At 45.6% G+C, this 23,154-nt stretch overlaps 1 protein-coding gene across 1 annotated transcript in view; it reads right to left on the bottom strand.

Annotated features, from left to right (window-relative positions):
* Positions 1-23,154, bottom strand: part of Tmem178b (transmembrane protein 178B) — a 371,206-nt gene that overhangs the window by 239,616 nt on the left and 108,436 nt on the right. The window contains exon 2 of the mRNA XM_032906691.1: positions 11,187-11,300. Within this exon, the coding sequence (XP_032762582.1) occupies positions 11,187-11,300 (114 nt within the window). The remainder of the gene's footprint in view (positions 1-11,186; positions 11,301-23,154) is intronic.

Consider the following 23,154-nt stretch of genomic DNA (forward strand, 5'->3'; position numbering starts at 1 on the left):
AAAACCTCATCTGTGAGTCACTTAGTTAGAATTCAGAACCCATTTCCAAAGAAGTCCTGTCTATTAAAAATGATTATTGGGTTTTTAGGGTAGCCCACAAAAGCATCTTGAACTCAGAATGTAGATGAAATACTATACATTTGCGATGAAAGGCAATAGAAAACAATCCTGTTGTGATAGCAGTAATTAAATGAAGAAGAAAGACAGAGGAGTGGAAAATGAATAGCTGCCTTTCATTTCCTTTGAATGTCCCAGCTCTTAGACGGCAGACGTGCAGCCTCTTGCTCACTGCCTCATTTACATTAGGCAGAGTGGAGAAAGGGTGAAGATGGAAGGGAGCGGTCTGCTGGGAGAAAGGAAGGGCAATGGGTGATGATGTGGGTGGTTCCTGGGGGTGGGTGGGCAGAAGAGCATAGACTCTGCACTCAAAGCATCCTACATTCAGTGCCCAAGGGCATCTCGCCCTATTGCTATGGGGAGCTTCCTACCTCTTGCATCTCAGTTACCTTCCTAGAAAACGCAGATGTCTTCAGAAGATGCTTACATGTTAAAGCCTGGGATGGGACACAGAGCAGGCCCACTTCACCACAGGACCTGTTGTTACCCAGGTCCTGGGAGACTGATGTCAGCCTCCAGTCCTGGGCTCTCTAGGGATTATGCAGACACAGAGGGCCACCTGCTCCAGACCATCCCACTTCAATAGCCCACACTTTAGAAGGGACCAATGTGGAAGGATCAAGGCCCATTTCAGCCTGAATCAAGAGATTGCGTGCATGGCCATGCCTAGGCTAATGCTTTCCAAAGGATGCCATGGTACATACATCCCAGCCTAGGTTCTGCCTCCTGCAAAAGAACACCCATTCCTTCTTCCTTCTATGGCTACTTCCCAGAGAACCTTCTTGTGATGGGCACAGACAGATAGTGAGACCTTCCTTTCTTATCCTTCTCTTTGCCTTCATGGAGCCAAGATCAGCAGAAAAGACAAGTGATGCTTCAGATAGTTCTGGAGTTGTGAGTACTGGAAGCCAAGGGTAGCCTGTAATCGCAGGACCTGATAGCTATTAAGAAATATCCACTCTTCTCCCCATGCCAAGGGCCAAGATGTCTAAGTAGCCTACAAAGGTGTGCTTTTAGTGCATAGTCAGGTTAAAACTTGGAAGTAGCATTCACATAAGAAATAGAAGGATTGCTCATTTGGAATGGCTGTATTTAATGCAATAGCCACTGGCCATCTGTGACTATTTAAATTTAAATTAACTCAGATCAAATACAATTTAAAACTCCAGTTCTTGGTTAAAGCAGTCATATCTCTTTTCTCCTTTAAGCCTTTGACAATTATATACTAGCCATATAATACCTTTCCGTTACTTTCACAGGCACACCCATATCTACTACCCTCTCTCATCCCCCTGCCTCCTCTCATTCTTCCCTGTGAGTCCCCACCCTATTTTTATGTCTATTATTGTGAAGGAATCATATTTCGAGTACTCACCAACCAAATGTGATGTGTGCCTACCATGTTGGGCAGAGCAGACACTTATCACACCAGGAAGTTCCTTTAGATGGTGCTAACTGGAATGAGTTCGAAGGGACCTAAGAATGTCGCCTTGTACTCTATACTAACTTCCCAGGGAGTGTAACCTGAGGCATGCAAGGCGAGGAAAGCAAGCCAGATAAGATTAAGTCTTAATTCCCCCTCTGAGACCTCTAGGCCACTGTTCCAAGATCAACTACTTCAGGAAGCCACAATGACCTGGAACTATGTAGGCCTTCTGGCTTGCTGTGAACCTCCAAGTTCAAGCTAAAACTAAACGCCAGGGAGAGGAGAGAGAGAAAAAACAAAAAACAAACAACAGTGGAGAACATGAGCAGGAGAACGGGGCGGCTCCCAAAATCATCTGTAGCTCAGAGGCAATCTACAAGGTTAGCCATCAATCACTGTGAAGTTCTGGTCCTTTTTACTAAACAATACAAACGTGCAGAAGCCCCACCCACAGCCAAGTCTAGCTCTGTGGACCACCCAGGCAGGGGCTGTAAGTAAAGCAGACTCTTTCCCCATTGCTGCCCCACCTACCCACCTGCATACTTCCCTGCCAGACTCTCCCTGGGGATCCTCCTCTGCAACAAGCTTTCCTTTTTCATAGAGCCTATGATAGGCTGGCTACATCCTCCTAGCAGGTGGGGCTGGGCTACAGCAGAGAAAAGAAAGCTTGCTTTAAGAGCCTGGCAATTTTCACTGCAAATGCACTCATGTCGTGTTTGCCTTCAGAAGTAAGAAATGTTGCTTTTCAGACATCTAGTACATAAATTTTCTCTCAGAAACATGTTGTTGTCTAAACAGCATTCTCATTGGATACAACTGATAAATTAAGGGCTGCTACTCTCCCACTGAGGATCCCTAACACTCAGGAGCTTCTGCTTCTGAAAGTCGTCTCACAATATGCCACTGTCACAAAATAACATTCTCAGCTGGTTCCCACTCCCACGCCACACACGCTTGACGTGAGCTCCCGATGCACACACCTGTGTAGACAGCAACCCCCTAACAGACAACTCACACAACCTCAGGCAAGCAAAGCCCACTCACAGGCTGCCCTGTGTAGAACAGAAAGGTCTTCATTGAGAAAAACGCCACTGCAGATGCATCTCCCCTGGGTCTCTTGGGGACCTCAGCACCTAGGATATCTCCTCGGTTCCAACATGAAAGCCTCTAATGTTGGTTAGCGTCAGACTTTATGCAGTTACCAAGAGATCTTTCATGAATCATTTTATTTCATTTAAACTTTATAATAAGTCCCCAGACAGAAATCACTGCTTCGTTTTCTCAGATGGCATAGACTGGGTTCAAAACACTTACAACTGTTTGCTTGGGGTCAAGTATCTAAAGAGCCAGCAGAGCCCAAACTCAACCCAGTCTCCCACGGCGAAGACTGCCTCTGAGTAATTTAGTACTTTGTAGATCCGAGACAGAGGTTTGAGGCCAGGTATTTAAACACATAATGCAGAAGAGGAAATTCACTTTGCCTCATCCCTGCTGTTTCATTCAACACAGATGGATGGAAACTACATCTCCAAAACTGTATACCCACATCCGCACAGCCCGTCAGAGGATACTCTGAAACAGAGTCCATCTCCTAGCCCTTACACGGCGCCCATGTTTATCCATCCTGAGCCACCTCTGACCATAACAGCCTACGGCATGCCCTTCAGCCCAAAAGATCTCCAACTTGAATGTGTTACAGAATTGTGGGACCCAACCCTGGAGTTTCCAATTTAGTGTCTGGTTTGGGACCTAGAAATGTGCATATCTACATCCAGATGATATTGACTGCTGGGCCATAGACTCAGTACACTGGTAAGACTTTGCCTCCACAGTTAGAATATTGCTACCCTTTATGCCTTGGCATCTCCATCTCCCAGACACCTCTCTGCATATTCAAAACCCCTTTTCCTTGTCCCATAACCAAGCCTCGTGCTTGCTGGAACTGTGGCTCTTACTTAAATGGCCTTACATCTCGTTGTGGTCATTTTGCCTTGTGTATCCTAGTTTTCTCTTAGCTACTGTTATCTATTGCATATTTTCCCCCTCTCTTACTTCAGGTTTCACGGAAAACTAGGACTTTATTCCCCTTGGTTGGACCTCCTTCCTAGAAAATGAATCATGGTGTTCTGAATCCCAGAGTCACACCTATGACTCCACCCTTGATGCCGGAAGTCTGTGTGCCTTGATTCAGCATTCCATCCCTGAGCTGTTCTTGGTGTTGGCACCCTCAGCCAGCACCAAGGCCTGCCTCATTACTATATCACCAACCAACGTTGGCTGCTGTGCTCTGATTGGGTAAACTCTTGAGCTTCCTTGTCAGCACCCAGAGCTTGGACAGCTCCCGTGAGAGGGACAAGGCAGGCAGATCCCATACAATCCCCATGCTTTCTACCCTCTGACAGTCTTGTCTTAAAATTCGCTTTTATTTCCTCCACAATGAATCCCGATTTAAGTATTGCAGTTGGGACCCCTGATATATATAAATTGGCAACATTGTCCTTTGTACTCTCTGTAGTCAATAAACACCAACCAGCGAGCAGGTTGGTTCCTTTTCTGGCCAGCACCTAGAAATGCATCATCCAATTTGGGAAGCAGAATATCTTTTAATATCCCCTCCAGCACCAAGCACGGGGGTTCTCGGAGCGAAAGCACTCCATGGATATCGAATAAGTAAATGAACAAATAATGCAGGGGGCCAGTGGGCTGTGCCCAGTTCCCCCTGGTGGCATCGAGAGCAGTCTACTCAGCCATCAGAAAATAACTTCCAATCTGCAGAAGCTGTGAGAATGCCTCCAGGCCAGACTTCTGACTAATTCCCTGCACCAAATTGGACCTGCACACTCAGATGAATTGTGGCTTGAAGGCTGCAGCTATGCCAACACAATGGGTCTCAGAACTCTTTCAGTACATGGATGTCTTTAACACAGAAGACTGTACCATACTCCTCTCCACTCCCACTTCAGACCTCTGTCCTTCTCCACCCCACGAAAACCTACCCTCCCTCTTGCCAACCCATCTTCAGCACTGGCTTTTACCACTCCAACTAGTTAAGCCGGTGAATTGGCATTTACATGGGTGCTAATGAATTCAATGTAGTACTATGCTCCTGTAGTCCCCTCCCCCTCGTTTCTTTAGGTCAGACCCTGAAAAAGTCAATTTAGAAAAATGCTATCCAGGGAAGGTCAAATGCTTCATCAAATTAGGGGACGTGCTTTATGGAAAGATCCCGAGAGAGTAGAATAAAGTACAGAGAAGTACATCTGGGCAGGCAGGAGTGCTGTGAGGGAAGAAATGTCCCTGTTTGAGTTTCTGCAGAAAGGAGGGTTCTAAGTGCAATGTCCTATGAAAGGTTTGCTCTCCCTGCCTGACTTGCTGCAGTAACACCACGGGAGTGCTGGGAGAACAGGCTCAGGGCAGCCTCTGGGCTGCAGGCTGTTTGGATGTCCCAAAAGGCTTACTAAGTTCCCTGCAGGAACCAGGGTGGAGAGACATGCAATGGTTTGCAAAAAGCAAGGACTTTTCGTTACCAGGCAATATATAGCAAGGCTCTGCTGATTGGGTTTTTGTGCTACCAGGCTTTCCCAATTCTAGAGATGGTTTCTTGCTACTAAAGACCCCTCTGGATGCTGCTCTTGCAAGTAAGATACAGCTCACAACAGATTGTACACAGTGAGAGCCTAGCACTGGCTGGGCACAGAAACAGAAGGAGAAGAAGGAAAATGGCTGACACTGCAGGGGACCTAAGATGCTAACGGCTGGGATGTTTACCTCATTAGGCCGTTTTACATAACATAAGCCAAAAGCAGAAATGGGGAAAAAAAAAAAATGCTACAGGGCCAAAGTTCAGGCCAGGATTCTGAGTCTTTACTCAGGCTCCTTTGAGGCTGAGATGATCTCCAGGTAGCTCCTGCTCCCCGGCCTGGTTACCTTATCTGAGCCACAGCAGCAGACTGGATTCCTCCTCCGAGGAAAGAGCATAACACCACAGCCATGTGAACAAAGGGTGGTTAGCGAATCGTGACTATGACAGTTCCATCTCAAGCCCCTTGGTCCACAACATCTATTTGACCGTCTAGGGATCGCTGAAGAAGAATGGACCAGGAAGCCAGCCTGCTCTGAGATGTGGAAGTCTGAAGTCCAACTAGGAAGAAGTTATGGAGAGCCGCTGTATACAGACGCACAGACTGGCTTGAGCTATCAACGGCAAAGTCAGGTGCCCCTGGGACGAAGCCTGAGGTCATCAGGCCAGTGCCACAGAGAGAAACTGCAAACTGCCTGTAGTGCAAGGTTGAGGGTGAGTGGAAGGAGGACTCGAACCAGGTCGTCTGAGTCTAGAAAGAGCACACGGTGAGGATGAGAGTACAGGAGAGGCCAGATGAGGCGAATCAGGTATGATCTTCACTGAAAGGGCAGCACCTCATGGTATCTTCCCACATACGAACACGGGCGGGGCTGGTCCCCCAAGACTGAGCTAACCTAGAAGAGCTTTGAGGAAGTAAGCAGCCATTTGGTGTCTGCGGTGAACATGACAGCTCTGAGCTGTGATTTCTTGTCCTCCTCACAAAACCCCACCCTCGGAGTTCCCTCCCAGCATAGCTTGCAATTCTGACGATGGGAGTGGCTCCTTCCTGTCACCGCTGGTGCTGCTTGTATAAACCTAGTAAATCTTGTAACATTCCACACTCCCTATGCCTGATAAGTTGCAGGAGCTTCTCCCCTCCCTCCAGGATGGATGTTTCAATTCCCAGGAATGAACTATGCAGCAGTTGATTACAATGCCTGTCTCCTGTGCAAAGTCTGTGTTTCCATCTCGGTCTCACTCTCTCCCCTCCTCCCTCTCCTTTCTCTGATACGGGCTGGACTTTTTCTGCATTCCCCACACCTAGCTGCAACAGGAATCAATATGTAGCACAAGTGTTCTGTCACACTGACAAGATGGCTGCGACACAGGATAAGGGTGCAAGACTCCCTCACTAGAGGCAAGCACAAACCTGTGTGGGCCTTGTGTCATGTTGCATATACCTGGGGCATAGCCTCAGGGCCAGCATGTGTGAACATTGGGTGTGGTTGTGGCCTGAGGCCAGGAAAATGTCTTCCCTCCCCTTCCCTCCTTCCTCCCTACTTCCCTCCCTTTATCCTCCCGTTCCTCTTAGTTCTCTCCCAGTCAGCTGAAAATGTGCAATGTGGCCATCCAATCTAATTAGTCAAACCCTCAGTTCTGACAGGAGGAGGCTTCAGGAAAATCTCCTTCCCTCGTTCTCAGTCTCTGAAAAGATAATGAAGAAGATCTGATTTCGGGAGTGGAGTCCCAGCTCCTTGATCTTTCCTGCCAGGGGCAACCAACTGTGAGCTGAGACCTCTATCTTACATGCCCACATCAAGCCGAATGACAGAATTGTGAGTTCACAGACACACTGACTGAGTCTTGGGGGCTCTCACTGGGGACCTCAGGCACAGCTGTCACTGAGTCCCTGCCAGGTAGATCAAGAAGTCAGGACTAGGAAGGCCAAACTTCTCACATCTTCCAACAAGTGTCTGCCCAGCAGCTTCAGGCACCTTTAGTCACAGTGACTCTGCCAGCCCACCTCAGCTGATGGGTCCCTGTTTCAGGCCTCTCAGACACACAGAGGTGCACACATGTTCATGCATGTACACACACACACACACACACACACACACACACACACACACACACACACCCCTGCCCTTACCATCCCCTGAGCAAGTGTGTAAGATGCTGACTGTGCAGACAAGACAGGTCAGAGGTCACAGTAACAGGAAGGACAAAGGTAGAGCCACTTGGGATTGTGTCCAGGATTTTGAGCAGGGGTGCATGAGGACACAGAATTCACTAAACAGGTGCTGCCCCCTCAGACTGAATGTGGGGTTGTAAAAAGCCCACCAGAGTGAATTCTAGTAAAAGGAGGGAAATCAGCTATTGAAATGCCACAGCCATGCCAGCAGCTTCCCCTGGTCACCAGCAATCAGATTATATCCTGTGTAGAGCATGAAGCCAGACAATTGATCCAAACAGTGGCATTTGCTAAGTTCATTTTCTGAGGCCACTGTCTACTCTTTGATGGCCAGGATGACACTGTCCTGTCCTACTCTAGTCCTGAGCAAGACATCTGACTGAGGAAGACAGAACACCTACAGCCCAAAGAGGCCACTGGTTCACCTCTGCCACCCACCTGGGCCGGGACTAGAGCAAGTCAACAACACTGAAGGGCAGATAGGCTTGAGCGGACCAGAAACACAGGTTTCTGCTCTAGAAGGAGTTCTGCCATCCCCCATGGTAAGGAAGAGAAAAAGACACCCACCAGACCTCACTAACCCTTGCCATCCAAGCCAGGGTCAGGCCTTTGTCATAACTCACCCAGAGCAGGGGGACATGAAGACAGCTCCTCTACTCCCCTCACTCGTGCACAAACACCCCATAGCCTTTAGCCATCGGGTAAGCATGTTACACACTAGGACCGGAGGACCGGGAAGCACAGTGTCCTACAGATCCTTTCCTCCTTTCACTGCTGTGTTTACCACCAAGAGATGGAAGTGCCCCACAGTTAAGCTTCCTATTGGTCAGGTTAACTTCTCAAAACATATAAGGTGGCTTTAAGCCAAAAACATGCCTTTTCCTATTTGAAAGCTTCTCTCTCTCTCTCTCTCTCTCTCTGTCTCTCTCTCTCTCTCTCTCTCCTCCTCCTCCTCCTCCTCTTCCTCCTCCTCTTCTTCTTCTTCCTTCTCTCTCTCTCTCTCTCTCTCTCTCTCTCTCTCTCTCTCTCTCTCTCTCTCTCTCTCGTCAGTGATCAGGCCACACACAAATTCCCAGTGAAAAGTGTATGGACCAAACAGAACAGAAGTTCAAGGTGTTTGTTAAGTTGTTTCATAACAAACAAGTTATCAACCACCCCACGCCAAAAATCCTCTAAGAAAAAAATTATCTGAGAAAAATTATAAAAATGATATTAAGGTCAAATCATAAAATGATAACCAGATAAACTCAATTTTGTCCCCTTTAGACTACGAAAGTACACATTGCTATTTAAAAAGTTGATGAGGGTTTTATTTCTCCAGTTAGAGGGATACATACAGGGCTTACATGTACTGATTAGGTAAGTGCTCTGTCACCAAGCTCCATCCCCAGACCAAGGTATCAGGTTGGGGATGGGGTGTTCCCACATTTTCCGGAGCTGATCCCATGAGTTTCCTAATGTTTAATTTCTTCTGCTTTGTTTCAAAAGAGGTGTTTATGCCTCTTTCCTACCTCACATCATCAAAATCTAACCCCTGAAAATTAACATGAGCACAAACCATGCTCCCCCACCATCCAGCATTGCCAGTTATGCTCAGGACCAACCTCAATTGTAACAGATGCTCACTCGCCCTCTGGCTTAAAATAGCTGTCATAGCTGTCAGCCACAGCAAATGCTCTCTGCCAGCTTAATAGCCCATTAGGCGACTTCATGAAAGAGGCAAATGAATCCATCACCAAAGGGGAGCATCAACTTCACCCACCACCATGGGCTAGAGACCTTGCTTGTATCAATCGTCAAAATGGCTTTGATCTGTTAAAAATAGAAGTTGGCACACTGCTTGGCTACAGAAGCTGCATGCTAGATTTTTTTTCAAAACTCAACAGCACTACAGTTGGAGAACGAGCACCCTGGAGATACACGGAGCTCAAAGAAGACCCCCACAAAGCTCTCTCCATCTTGGCTAATGCCATGCGGCATACTTCCAAGGATGGCACGATGGAAATTCTCTTACAACTCTAGACATCTACCACGGCCACAGCCAATGGAGTTCACCAGGCTTCCCTTAAAGTGGCTGCAATTTATACTGCAATCATTTTCCTTCTGGCTGGGAAAAAAAAAAATACCCACAAACTATTTTAATTGCTGGAAGCAATTCTACTATGCTGTAATTATCACATTGCCTTGTAATTATTTGCTTTGTGAATGTCTCTCTCCAAACCCCATCCTTTTCCACCCCTAGACTCCAGCTCCTTAAAAGAGCCATGGCCTTGATATCCAGTATTTGCTTGCTATGTAGGGAACCCCAGCAACTTCAGTCAGATTGAGTTCATTTGAATTGGAAGCATCAGTAACTTTTTTCCTCTTAGATTCTGAATCTTATTATGAATCCCAGAATCTATTATACTTGTGTGGTTAATCAACAAGGCTTATGCACCTTGAAGGTCCCTTTAAGTGACTATACTAAACTGGTGGATTGTGAGAAATCAGAAATTATCACCATATATTTCTATCTTTGGAGTCTTCCATGACTACCATCCAAAAGAAATTAATAACCCTGATTACTAGAGTCTCTAAGGCCAATCTCACATTAAAATTAAATATGTATGTGATATACTTAGCTCGATGGCTAGCACATGGGAACACTCTTTGAACATTAGCTCTCTGTCCTCACATGCTACTTAGTGCCAGTAGCAACAGTATGGTTTTTAGGGCCACACTCTGGCACCTGCTCTGTCATCACAAACCAGGATCATTGAGGGACTATCATCTCGATACCCATATTCTTGGTGTGGTTTTCCTCCTGAAACCAGAGAACATTCTGTTTTAATTTTGCTTCTTCTCTTTCATGTCACCGTTCCCCACCCCCTGCTATGGCTGCTTAAAGTCAAGCCAAAGAGTGGACTACAGCTGGTGGGCTCCATGCGTGCACTGACAACCATGCAAGAAGATTATGATGAAGACAAGAAGAATGCTCTAACCTAAAGAACTGCCTCCTTAACGAGCCTGGCTATCAGGGTGTGACTTTTAAAAGTTCGTGTTTATGCAATTATAATCTGATCTAATCCTTTGGATGTTGGGTGAAAGAAATGATGTAGGAAGAACATCTGGCAAACCCAATAGAAGTACACCATGCTTTCTCACAGGGTGGGCAGGTCAACATGATGAACGGGACCAGCCATGGCTGAGAGCTCCCTTGCCACAGACAGGCAGGGTATTCCCATGGAGAAGAAGTAAAAATAACTAACCAACTCTGCTTGCTCATTAAGTCACTCTCTCATCATAATGTTAAGTCTCTAAGGATCCCTAGACTAGAAATTCCCAAACCAATGGGCATAGAAATTCTGTTCTTTGCTGTGAGATCGTATGCAGCCCAGCTGCTATCATTTGAAGGCACACAGAAGCTTGTATAGAGAGCCAGACCCTCCTGCTTAATGATCTCCACCTAGGTGCAAATCCTCTAGATAAAGCCTGAATCCACGAGCATGCCTCACCCTTTACCAACAACACAAGGGACTTCTGGTTGCCACAATAGGATTTCAAGCAACTTGGAGATGTGCTAGAGTTAAGTCCCAAAAGCATATCCCATCAGGTAGGTGGAATTTCAAATGCCTACCAGGAGAATGAATTAAGATTACTAACTATAGTGGTTTGCGTTTTGTTTGGTTGGTTTGGTCTTTTCAAGTCTAAAACAAACTCCGCAAATCTACAATGCGGTCAGAACCAACTCAGGCAATTCTGACTCAGAGATGTGGGTTCTCATAGATAGTAGACCATGCCAGTGTTCTGAGACCACCCACAGATCTCCGAAGGCATGTGCAACCCCACCCCCATGCCCTCCAAATGACATCACAGCACAGTCACAGCCAAAAAGACACAGCTGCACTTACGCAGGGCATGCCACTCATCCTGGCGAATGGTCTTCGTGATGTTGAATGTGAGGTTCCTGGGGATGGTCGCTGAGGAGTAGTGGTACTTGATGTACGTGCATCTCTCAATCTCTCCTGGAAGAGAGAAATAGAAAACCCAGTGTGAATGAGGTAGAGACTCCCTGTCTTAGTTAGGGTTTCTATTGCTGTAAAGAGATACTGTGATCACGGCAACTCTTATCTAGAACAGACAAACAAACAAACATGTAATTGAGACTGGCTTCCAGTTTCAGAGGTTTAGTCCATTCACATCATGGCAAGAAGATTGGAGGCATGAAGGTAAACATGGTGCTGAGAGTTCTACATCTTGATCCAAAGGTAACCAAAGGAGGCTGGGTATACCACACTAGGCATAGCTTGAGCATAAGAGACCTCAAGGCCCACCCCCACACTTCCTCCAACAAGGCCACACCCACTCCAAGGCCACACCTCCTAATAGTGCCACTCCCCTATGGGCTCAAGTTTGGAAACACATGATTCTATGGTGGTCTTTCCTATTCAAACTACCACACCCCATCTTAGCATCCTGGGATCCAGATGTCCATCCCAAAGAAAGAAACATATTTCATGTTGGACCTGATGATAGCTACAGTTTGCACTGAGCAATAAGCCTGACTCAAAAAGAACGAGAGAGTAAAGCTACAATCAGATGGAGCTGACTTAGAAAATGCATCTCTAAGGTCACACATAGACTAAAAGACTCAAAATCCAGACTAGTAGAAGTTTTTGTTTGTTTGTTTTAAAAAGTGGTGCCCATGCTTACCCACCCTTAAGAAACTCTGCTTTCAAAGTTTAAAAGGGTTGATGGCACATGAGGATCAATACTTATCAATAATACTAAGGGTGACCTCTTGACTACCTATGCATGTACATACAACTACACACACATACACACACACACACACACACACACACACACACACACACACACACCACTTCAAATGTAAAAGGAATTTGCAGCCAAATAAATTTGTTTCCACACAGGACAGAGAGCTTGCCCTAATGATATTATTTGTGCTTTCAGTGTCTAGGCTTCTAGAATGGGGATAGGATGGGAAGGTTGCCTTCCTTCCTTTCTCTCCATCCTCCTAACCTCACTTCTGAGCACAATGCTTTTAAATCACTCTGGATTTCTTTGAACTATTTTCTTCTCAGGTTTCTTAAACAAAACTCTGGACCAACCACAGACTCGGTACCTGGTCCAGCATACTCTCTAACTACATTCCGAATATTTGTCCTTGGGCCCACAGATAAGTGTGGTCCTCACCCCTCATCAAAGAAACTTCTCTTTGAAACAGAGATCAGGCCTGGAGAGCTGACTCAGCAGTTAAGAGCACTGACTGCTCTTCCAGAGGTCCTGAGTTCAATTCCCAGCAACCACATGGTGGCTCACAACCATCTGTAATGGGATCTGATGCCCTCTTCTGGTGTGTCCTAAGACAGTGTATTCACATATATACAATAAGTACTTTAAAAAGAAAAGAAAAGAAACAGATCATTATAGAAGATTATAGTCAAAGTGCAGAGTTGTATGGACCCAATCCAAATAAATACATCTTTAAAACAGCTCCCACATCTAGGGCCCAGGGAATATGTTGGAATAGGGGGGGGAAAAGGTTGTAAAAGCCAGAGAACCAGGGAGTTTACTCTGAGACAGTGCCTCCTAGTGATGTCAGAAGCCACACCCATAAAGTTTTACTGACATTGAGTGCCTAATCATGAGTTGAGCAAGAACAACAATGGATACGCTTAAGTGGATTCAGGAAAGCTTCAACCCTACACAAACAATTACAGACAACTAAGGAAGAGTGAGCACAGAAGAAATCGTCTTACCCACGGAAGAGCACACCAACTAGTTATCCAATACCAGATGGTCAGCCCTCAAAACATACATACATACAAGTAACGTTATACAGACTGAGTAGGCTATATTTAGGAATATGTATGTATATACTTACACATACATGCATTCAACAATTAATGAGGCCAGAAGGTAAGGAAGGGTGTGTGGAGGGTTCCGAAGGAAGAAAGGGACAGGGGAAATGGTGTGCTTAAACTATAACCTCAAAAATAAAAGAAACAACGCTAAGTGACTATTGATCAACTTGCCATGCTCAAATTGCCAAACAGTTCCTATATCTTAAGACAGAGGTCCTTAAAGGTCGCCCCAGCACCAGCAGCATGAGCATCCCATAGGAACTTGCTAAAAAGACATCTTCTCAGACCTAAGGCCAGATACACAGAACCCACATGCTAGAGCCTGGCTGAAACAGTTAAGCCTTCCAGGTGGTTCTGGTCTTGCATTAGGTTCTTGTTGTCTTAGAATCTACCAGAATTACCAGGGGATTAAGTCAGGAACCTACCACATTTTGCAAGTTCACAATGGGAGGCCAGATGGGGCTGCTTCCCTCCTCACTTTCAGCCTCCTGAAGTCTCTATTGACGTTTGCTTATCTGGGGGATATTAAAAACTTAGTGTCGGGGCATTGTGAAGAATCAGGAAAAGGGTGATTTTTTAAAGGTTAGGGGTTTTGATATTTGGTTTTTCACCTGAATGGATTTTGATGGTAATCCATTTTGCACCCCACTGATTTTCAATTTATAACTGGTGGCACCTGATTGAATTGTTTGACCCCCTGGCCCACTGTCAGCAGGGAACTTGGCAATTGGCAGAGTGCAATAATTTACAGAAAGCCTTGTGAAACCGATGCCTTATTGTAAATCATATTTGGACAACTGCCCAGTTGCCAGTTATTGGCGCCATTCCTCTAACAGGATAGCCTCTATCCGGAGACAAAGTTTGGGAGAGTGGTATATGCTCTTTTCCTGTGCCTTCGATTTTCAGCCTAACTCTGGATAAACATACAAAGCTCCTGTGGCTTCTCCATGTCCTGGCATTGCTCACCACCTCCCCAACATACCTCCTCACATGTCAGCCGGCACTCCTCTTCTGCTGGTCTAGAAAACATACCTACCAGACAGTCCCCACTGTCTCAACTCAAATCTACACCTCATGCACTTGAATTGAATAATATCTATTAATAGCACCACCTCCCCCTCTGTCTATAACATCGTCTTTGCAGCCACCTCCTCTCTGAGAAACCCTTGTTTCCTAGTCATCGAATTCTACCTACTTTGAAAATGTCCCTGGATCTCGTCTTTCTCCATGGCAGTTGTCCTAATAAAGTAATCTGTAACACCATGCTTTAAACAAAGCCAGGCTACAGACGGGATGAAATTCCCTTAAGGTAATAGTACCTGTTGATGTCTAATGTCAATCCTATGTTCAATGGCAATCCTAGTTCATGTAAACACACTCTATAAAATTCACAAAGCAGGTCAAAATTTCCTAAGGAAAGATTTTTTTTTTCAGAACATGTCCTTGTCAATAGATGATATATGACAAAAATAACCTAGCTCAGCTAACAGCACACTTAAGTGGTTTCCAACTTTACACATGTCATAGCACATACAGAACACCCCCGGATAAACAACTGAGATACCCTATCCAGGCTCCCTGAAAGCTGGGGGAACCAGCACTTTTAACACATCTACAGCCCATTCCTGGGTTGTGTACTTGTCCCAGCAACTCTGATAGAGAGGATGCTCTGTTTAGTCCACTATATGGTGTCACTGAGTACCTTATACTGCTATTATTGTCTCCCTGCTTTACAAATGGGGGTGGGTGGCAGAATGAGAAGGTTATGTGACGGCCAGAATTCAGGGTAGTCTACCCAGAACCTCCCCCCATTCACCTACCCCCTCCCCAATATCATACAAAGAAAATGTGACCATGTGCTCCATCACAGGAGTCTGATGACCCTGACTGACCCTGAGAGGACACTCACATGGCAATTTCCCAGAAAAACCATCCCTTCCATCCGGAAGACACTGCTACTGGGTGCTGGGCTCACTTCTCCTTCCCTCCACCTTCTCCAGCAAGGAAGACACCATTGCCTGTGATCTAATCTGTTTATACGCCTCCCTCCTCCCTAGATTTTGCATTTCTCAAGGGCAAGGATGCCTACTGTCTTATCCATTCATCTCTATCTCCACTGACTCCGGCATGAGACACACACCAATACCATGCACTCTGACGGCATGCATGATTAACATGAGACAGCCTTTGGGAGGCCACAACATACAAGTCCAGCTAATTATTACATGCAAGGATTTAACCTAATTGGGGTAAGTTAAAGTGTGATGGATAAAAGGGGTGATTGTTACAGAACTCTGAGAGATTATGTAGCACACACCCTATCTCTCTCTCAAGGAGAGAGAGGCTTCCCAATCACAGTGAGGCAAAAGTTAACCACATGAAATCACAGATCAATGCCTCTGTATACTTGGCAAATGTAGGTCAGTTGGGCTTTCTTTTTGCTGAGGTGAAGGAGTCAAAAAGAAAAGACCGGAAGCTGATATAAAGAACAGACCATTAAAATAAGAATTCCCAGCAATGGGTTGAATTGCTATGGTGCCATAAATTGTGGTCTGTACAGCGGAACCTCCCGGAGTACCTGTGTGCATAAATCCAGTGCTGCTCTGTTTGTAAAACCCTGCACTCTGGTGGAGCAAGGGTGGGGAGCCCCCTTACCAGAAGGGCTGCCCTTATCTAATTGGCATGTGCACATACACACAACACAAAACAGAATCACACACACACACACAACTATGTGAGCTAACTATAACCCTACATGCAACTTGAAAAATCAAACAAAATGTTCTCTGAACCCAGGCTTGGAACACAAAACCAGATGCTACTCATGATGACCAGATTGGTGCTTGTCACTGATGTCTGAGAAGAGTGACTGATTTCTTAGCCTAGGTCTGATTCTCTCAGCCTCAACACAGACCCAACAAACCACTACAGGTTACAGGAAAGCTGAAATGAGCTGTTGCCCCCATGGCCTCTCCACCTGTAGCTCAATCAGTCCATAGCAGGAAAGGCCTCATGGCTCTCAGCAAGAGCCAAGAAACCAAGGTCTAATCCACGCAGATGGTGGCCAGAGAGCCAGGCTGGAGCAGCAGGAGCAGCACCCCTGGAAGCCCTCACTGTCTGCTTTGCTTCAGAGATTGTAAGCATCCTTCCTCTGACAGCAATTAAATTGGAAAGATTCAAATATTGCCTAAAAAGAAAGGCAAAATATTTACTCATGTGTCTGTGGGTCCTGTCAGTGTGCTGGGCTTCATAAACACAGGCACCATCTGGGTACCCAATACGTGTGCCCAAAACGTGAGCTTCTGGCTACAGACAGGTTTCCCCACAGTGAGTGTTACAAGGGGCTATCTGCAAGGCAAAAGGACATCTAGGAGCTTCAGCAGGATAGGAAGGCAAAGATGCTTTCACCTCCACTTACTTTCCAGTCCAGAGACTCTAAGGCCTTTAGGAAGCCATACCTGAGGGATAACAGGCCAGCGGGGCTCAAACTGCAGCCTTCTATCCCAAAACCCCCGCTGTGACCTCTAGCATGGCCTGCATACCTGTAGCCCAGAGTTCAACAAAACACAAAACACTCAAAGAGGAGACTGAAGAGAATTTTTAAAAGACAATTTTACTCAAACACACACACACACACACACACACACACACACACACACACACACACACCCCAAAACAAATCACCTAGTTTTAGAATGGGTAAAGACTTGAGTACCAACGAGGGCATTCAGATGATCAGCAGGTACATGAAAAAGGTTCTGTGTCACTAACTATCAGGAGAAATTCACATCAAAACCACAATGAAATATCACCTTACACTTGTTAAGATAGCTATTACCAAAAAATGAAAGTAGGTGTTAGAGGAGAGAGAGAGAGAGAGAGAGAGAGAGACAGACAGACAGACAGACAGACAGACAGACAGACAGACAGACAGACTGGGCTTGGTGTAGTGGCCCATGCATTTAATTCTAGTACTCAGAAGGTCAAGGCAGGTGGATTCTAATAAGTTCAAGGCCAAACTGCCTGATCTACATAGTGAGTTCCAAGACAGCCAACGCTACATAATGAGACCTTACCTCAGAGAGGGATGGGAACAGAAACCCTTGCATACTGGGGTTATAGATTGATATAATCACTATGGAAGGCAGTATGGAAGGTCCTCAAAAACTAAAATGGAGCTGCTATAGTACCAACTAATCAATATCCAAAAGAATTGAAGTCTGTATCTCAAAGAGACATTTGCTCTCCTGCAATTATTATAATATCATTCACAATAGCCAAGGAAGAAATTAGCCCAAAGGTGAATGGATGAATGGATGGATGGATGAGTGAATGGATAGGTGGACAGATGGATGGAAAAACTGTGGTATATCCATAAAAAGAAATGTTATTCAGTCTTTAAAAAGAGATGTCAGCCTATACAGACAGAATGGAAGAACCAAACACTGCATGAGGAATCTGAAATAGTCAAACTCATACAAGCGGAGAGGGAAATGGAGTATTGTTCAACAAGTGTGAAGCTTCAGTTATGTAAAAATGAACAAGCTCTAGAGATCTGCTTACAGCACCATGCCTGTGAGAAGCAAACTGTACTGCTCTCAAAAATCACTTTCGAGACCAGAGGAAGAACGAAGGAGAGACCTGGGGCTGGCAACAGAAGACCTAGTAGAACCTGGGGCTTGAGGGGCAAATGAGGTCATGGTATCCAGAACCTGTAGAAGATGGCCATGTGGAGAAAGAGTCCTAGCCAGTCTGAAGTAAAAGAAAACAAGCACCCAAATTCTCACCCCTCCCACCTGCAGCCTGTGACAGTAGCTCCCAATATGTGAACTCAGCTAGAAATGAGTTCAACATGGGATGCTCAGCGCACCTGGGGAGGGTGGAAGGCTGAAGGTGCAGGCTAGCTGGGAGGGACAGCAGGAGCTCACACTTCCTCTTTTCCGCAAACATGTCCCTATCTCTGGCCTCTTCCAAATACACCTCCTCTCCTTCCTGATTATCCACTCTCTCCCCACCTCGCCCTCTGCCTCTAAGTCTTCAATGGCTAAGGGAATACTGAGTACTAGGACATGGAAATGAAAAAGGACAGTTTTATCCATTCTCCTCCTTCCTTCAAGAGCCAAGGCAAGCACTGAAAACACACATCAGTATTTAGTGTTATCCCTGCACATAACAAGTACTCAGTGAGTAAGAAATTATTATCAATGGTGGTCCTAAGACTGATGGAAGGAGACAAGGTCAGGCTAGTCAAATATGACACTACAAAGACACAAAATGACCTTTAGAGATCTATGTTATGGTTATCAACTGTCACATTATGAGCTAGGAAGCTGGTGGAACTGTATCTCTGAGGGGGCAATGAACATATGAAGACAAGGGACAAGAAGGGAGGGATGTAAGTGGTACATCAGCTATGATCACGTTGGTCTGTGTGCTCACTGAAGTGGTCCTCTACTATAGATGACACATGGAAAGCACTGTGTAGGTGTACATGTGTTCATGTAGAGACAGGAGGTCGATGTTGGGTGTCTTCCTTAATCACTTTCTGTCTTATTTTTCTGAGACAGGGTCGGTCTCTCACTGAACCTGGAGTTCATCATCCAGCTACACTACTGGCCAGCAAGTCTTACAGATCCTCCTGTCTCTACCTCCCCAACACCATGATTACAAGTATATGGCACTGGGCTTGGCAGTTTTCACATGAGTTCTGGGGATCAAACACAACCCAAGGCAAGCGATTTACCAGCTGAGCTACATCCCCAGCCCCCAAAGTTCCTTTTTGTTAATAATAATATAAAAAGATGTATTCCACATCTAGCATAGGTTAGTTACTCTACTGTTATCCCATGTTGAAATACCAAATCATTACAACAACAACACAAGAAAAACCTACACTCTCTGTTTTCCTGAAGAACAAAGTGGATATTTGGATAGATGATCCATCCCTGAGACCCCTCTAGCAGCCAGGAGGTGGTCAAGATGTAAACTTGTAAAATCTCTCAGACACTGCATGCCATACTGACTCCTGCTTAGTGGAGGGTTCCCTAGAAACAAGGGTTCTAAGTTATCCACTAAGTCTTATAAGTGGAAAGAACTCATTACATTCACTGACAAAGGAAGAAAGTGGGTAATGGATAGAGAAGGGGAGAGGTAGCAGCCTGTCCTCCATGTTCTCATAAATACTGGACCATCTGGGCTTTCCAGAGGCCAGTCCTGGCACTGGCCATGGCATTTTCCATGAAACTGACTTTCTCAGTCTCTCCCCATGGGCTGACTTTCTAGCCCACGGTCTGTCTAGCACCCTGCACTTAACAAAGGTAGAGTAAATAGAAATTAGAAAGATTAAATAGAAAGCACATGGAAAAGATGAAAAGCCAACAACAACAGGAAGAGAAGGAGGAGGAAGAGAAGGAGGAGGAGGGGGAATAGGAGGGGGAGGAGGAGGAGGTGGGGAGGAGGAGGAGGGGGGAGGAGGAGGAACCAGTTAGGGTTTCAGGCTCAGCCTTCATCGCTTCTTTAAAGAGCATTTTCTCAAAGGAAAAACATTTAAATTACATTTTATCTAGGAGAGGAAGAAGTAGAATTTTCTTCCCGCAGATTAGCCATTTTTTGGGTAAACGAGTATTCCTATTGGACTCCCTAGAAGCCCATAGGGTAGTAGGGTTCAGGAGAATAGAAGTTTGAGGTTAGAGATGATAAAAAGGCCAGCAGCAAACCAGGGAGACTCCAAAGGTTCAGGAAGACAGGCTGGGCGGGTAGATCCCACACCTTCACCAGCCCTGCTCCAGAGAAACAGAGATGAAGGAAGCGGGCAAGGCTCACCTTTCACAACCAGCTAGCAATGTTGGCAAAAAGCTCTGTGGAAAAAGAAACTCTCCACAGAAGCTCATCACAAGAAATATCCCTGCCACTTCCTACACGTCTTCTCCTCAGCACCTTCTGCCTCCCCCAGATGCTCTGTGGTGAAAGGTTTTCAAGGCTTCCAGCTGCTGCCAGCCCAGCCTGACTGTTCTCTTCTTAATCGAGGAAAAGTGTTTGCTGCATCTTTACTTTTGAGGCTTTTCAAGGTATTTTTACATGCTTTAGTTGTGAGCTTGTGGTACCAATATGGCCTTTTAATGTTGTTTTGTATGCACTACAGAGACTTAATCCTAAATATTTAATTCCTTTCCATCCTGTGTTACATTAGTGTTGCTTATGAGTAGTGGTTGTGAGCCCTTCTGATTACACAAGCAGAATTTTATTTTCCAGACCCTTCATGTCCCCATCCCTCCTGCTGTCACATTCCTGACCCTGCATCCACCTTCTCTTAACCTGGTCTTCTCCCTATGATGAGGAAACAGTGCTGTGCAGCTATGTGTATAAGAATTGTTTGTTTCTAGACGTAGCAAAAAGCTTTAGAAGAGAGGGGTGTATACGCTCCATTCACAGTGAGCAGACAATAAAGGCCCGCTTCAATTATAGATATTGCTGGTAAAGTTGGTATGTGGCACATTTACACTTATTTTATATCAGCCATTGCTTACTGAATACTTTCTGTGTTTGAATCTGCACAAAAGTCAGGCACTGTCATTCCCCCATTTTATAGATGAAGAAACAAAAGCTTAGAGAGACACCCTGCTCAACACAATTATCACGTAGCAAAGCTGGGATTCAAACCTACCAGGGACATTCCTGAGCACCACAAAGCACTCACGCAAGAAAGAAATGGGGAAAATCAAGATCTTCTTTAAAAAATGGGGACCTTCCAAGGATCCATGCTGCTTTTTATATAAGGTGAAAAATTCCATTTGTGTGAACTTGCAGCATCTACTGCTCTTGTATTAGAGTAAGATGAAATGTCTGCTTCCGTAGTTCCCCTCACAGGCTGCAGAGAGACTAGCACTGATCAATACACAGGTGCAGAAGACAAGATGCTGAAAGCCTGACCTCTGTGCCAGAACCTTCAACACATTCCAGTCTCTACTCTCAGGACAGCAGGAGCCTTTGAGACAACTGGTCAACCTTTCAGAGCCTTCGTTTCCTCATCTGCAGAAGGCAGATACAAGATTGATGAGGAATAAATAAGAAAACCCATGTAAAACCTGCTCTGCAGTGAACATTCAATAAAAGCTCTCATCATTTATTAGTTATGCCTCTGGAGACCTGCATCCTGCTCTTACAACAGCCTATAAATATTTGAAGACAGCTCTCATGCCCCACCCTATCCCTGGATCTCCATTCCTTCCAACTGAAGAGTCCCCAGTTTCCCAAACATATGCAAAACCCATCACCACACTAGCTATTATGAAGGTCCAGCCCATGGTGAGCCTCTCCTCCAGGGTCAGAGAGCACTGGCCCAGTCCTCCCCACATACAGTCAGATTTATGTAAAGCTACATGACCATGAACTCACCAGTCTAAGAGCCCCCCACAGCAATGATTGTCAAATATTTCCTTACGAAAAACAAACAAGCAAGCAAGCAAACAAACAAAAACTAGCCAAAAACAGTAAGAGCTAATAAGGAAAAGCAATGAGAAAGTAGTGGGCCTTGGAAGGTGTCCTGGTTGTTCTCTATTGCTGTGTAATAAATATAATGACCAAAAGCAACTTGGGGAGGAAAGGGTTTAGTTTGGTTCCTTCTTAGCCTTGTGGACAGTCAAATCAAGCCTCCTGACTTGCCTAGCCTGGGTCTTCACATTAGTCACCCTTGTGAAAGACCTTGCCTCACATTTCTCACCTCATCAACATGTCTAAGAACTAGACCTCAAAAGGAGACCGAAGCAACATGGCACATCGCCCTTCACCTCTTCAGCATCCTGACTGGGCCAGTGGCTCCTTTGGAAGACTTTCCAGAGCTCCCTCCCACAGTTGCTAACTTGTGTTCCTGGGATCTCTTAGTCCCCCATCTTCTTTGAAACCCTGAGCGTGTACTCTAGCCCCTTAGATTCTACGGCTCCCTCTGAACCATCCTAGATCCTCCTTAAATCCACAGCTGCACTAAAGAGATCATCTCCCACAACCTGCACTGTTCCTCCCGTTCATCTAGTCACGGCCACTCCATGCAGTCAACAAACCGGGGGTGATTGTACCTCTTCTGTGGTAACAGATGATGCCACCGTCTGCAGTTTCCACTCCTCCACTGCTCACTCACCACAGGCTTTCCATTACTTCCCAAAGACACTCTTTGCCCTGACTATAGAGTGCAGCATCTAACATTCTGCAACCTTCTGTGCTAAAGGTTGCCCTTTTTTTGGTGCAAAGTATGACCTTTTTAATCCTAACTTCTTCATTCCAGTTTTCCCATCTTCCGAGTCCTTTTGTAGGTTTTAAATGAGACATTTTTTTTAATGTCATTTAGAGTCACTTCCTCACAAAGGGAAATAAAGAATGAGCTGTCACTGCAATTGCCCCATCAACCCCGCTAGCTTCCGGCCTCCTGTTCCCTATTTTGCTCATGTATTTTTCTCACCTGAGACGCACTTCATGGAAAAGAACAAGAAGGTGAGGAATGGCTTTAAATTGCCACTTGGAGTGCAGTAAATAATCTGTTCCTGTGTTCCCATCACATCCCTAATAACCTTCCAGAAAGTTCAGAACTGCAAGCTGCCACTGCCCTACCCACAGTGCCCTCCCCAGCAGCACACAGACACCCAGCACGGAGTCTGCAGCTCTCCCATGAATACTTTGTGCTCATGGAAGGATCATCCATCTCTGGGCTCTGACAGACAAACGAGGCGAGAAGGAGACCAGATCTGGTTTTTCATGGAAAACAATGAGCTCATGCTTTCTCTCCGGGGGCCAGGAAGTGAAGACAGATCTGGAGATGCAGAGCCTGTGATGGAGGCAGGCACAGGGAGAAAGGATGGGTCCGTATGAGGGGAGAGGCCAGTCTCACACTTTTTTTCCTGTCACTTTTGATAAGAATCCTCAGCTCCTGGGCCAGAGGGAAACATCCATTTCCTTTGAATTAAGAATTCCACATGAGGTCGTTGTCCTAAAGGGGAAGAAT

Source organism: Rattus rattus, chromosome 6 (assembly GCF_011064425.1).
Source record: "Rattus rattus isolate New Zealand chromosome 6, Rrattus_CSIRO_v1, whole genome shotgun sequence".
In the NCBI taxonomy this organism is placed as follows: Eukaryota; Metazoa; Chordata; class Mammalia; order Rodentia; family Muridae; genus Rattus; species Rattus rattus.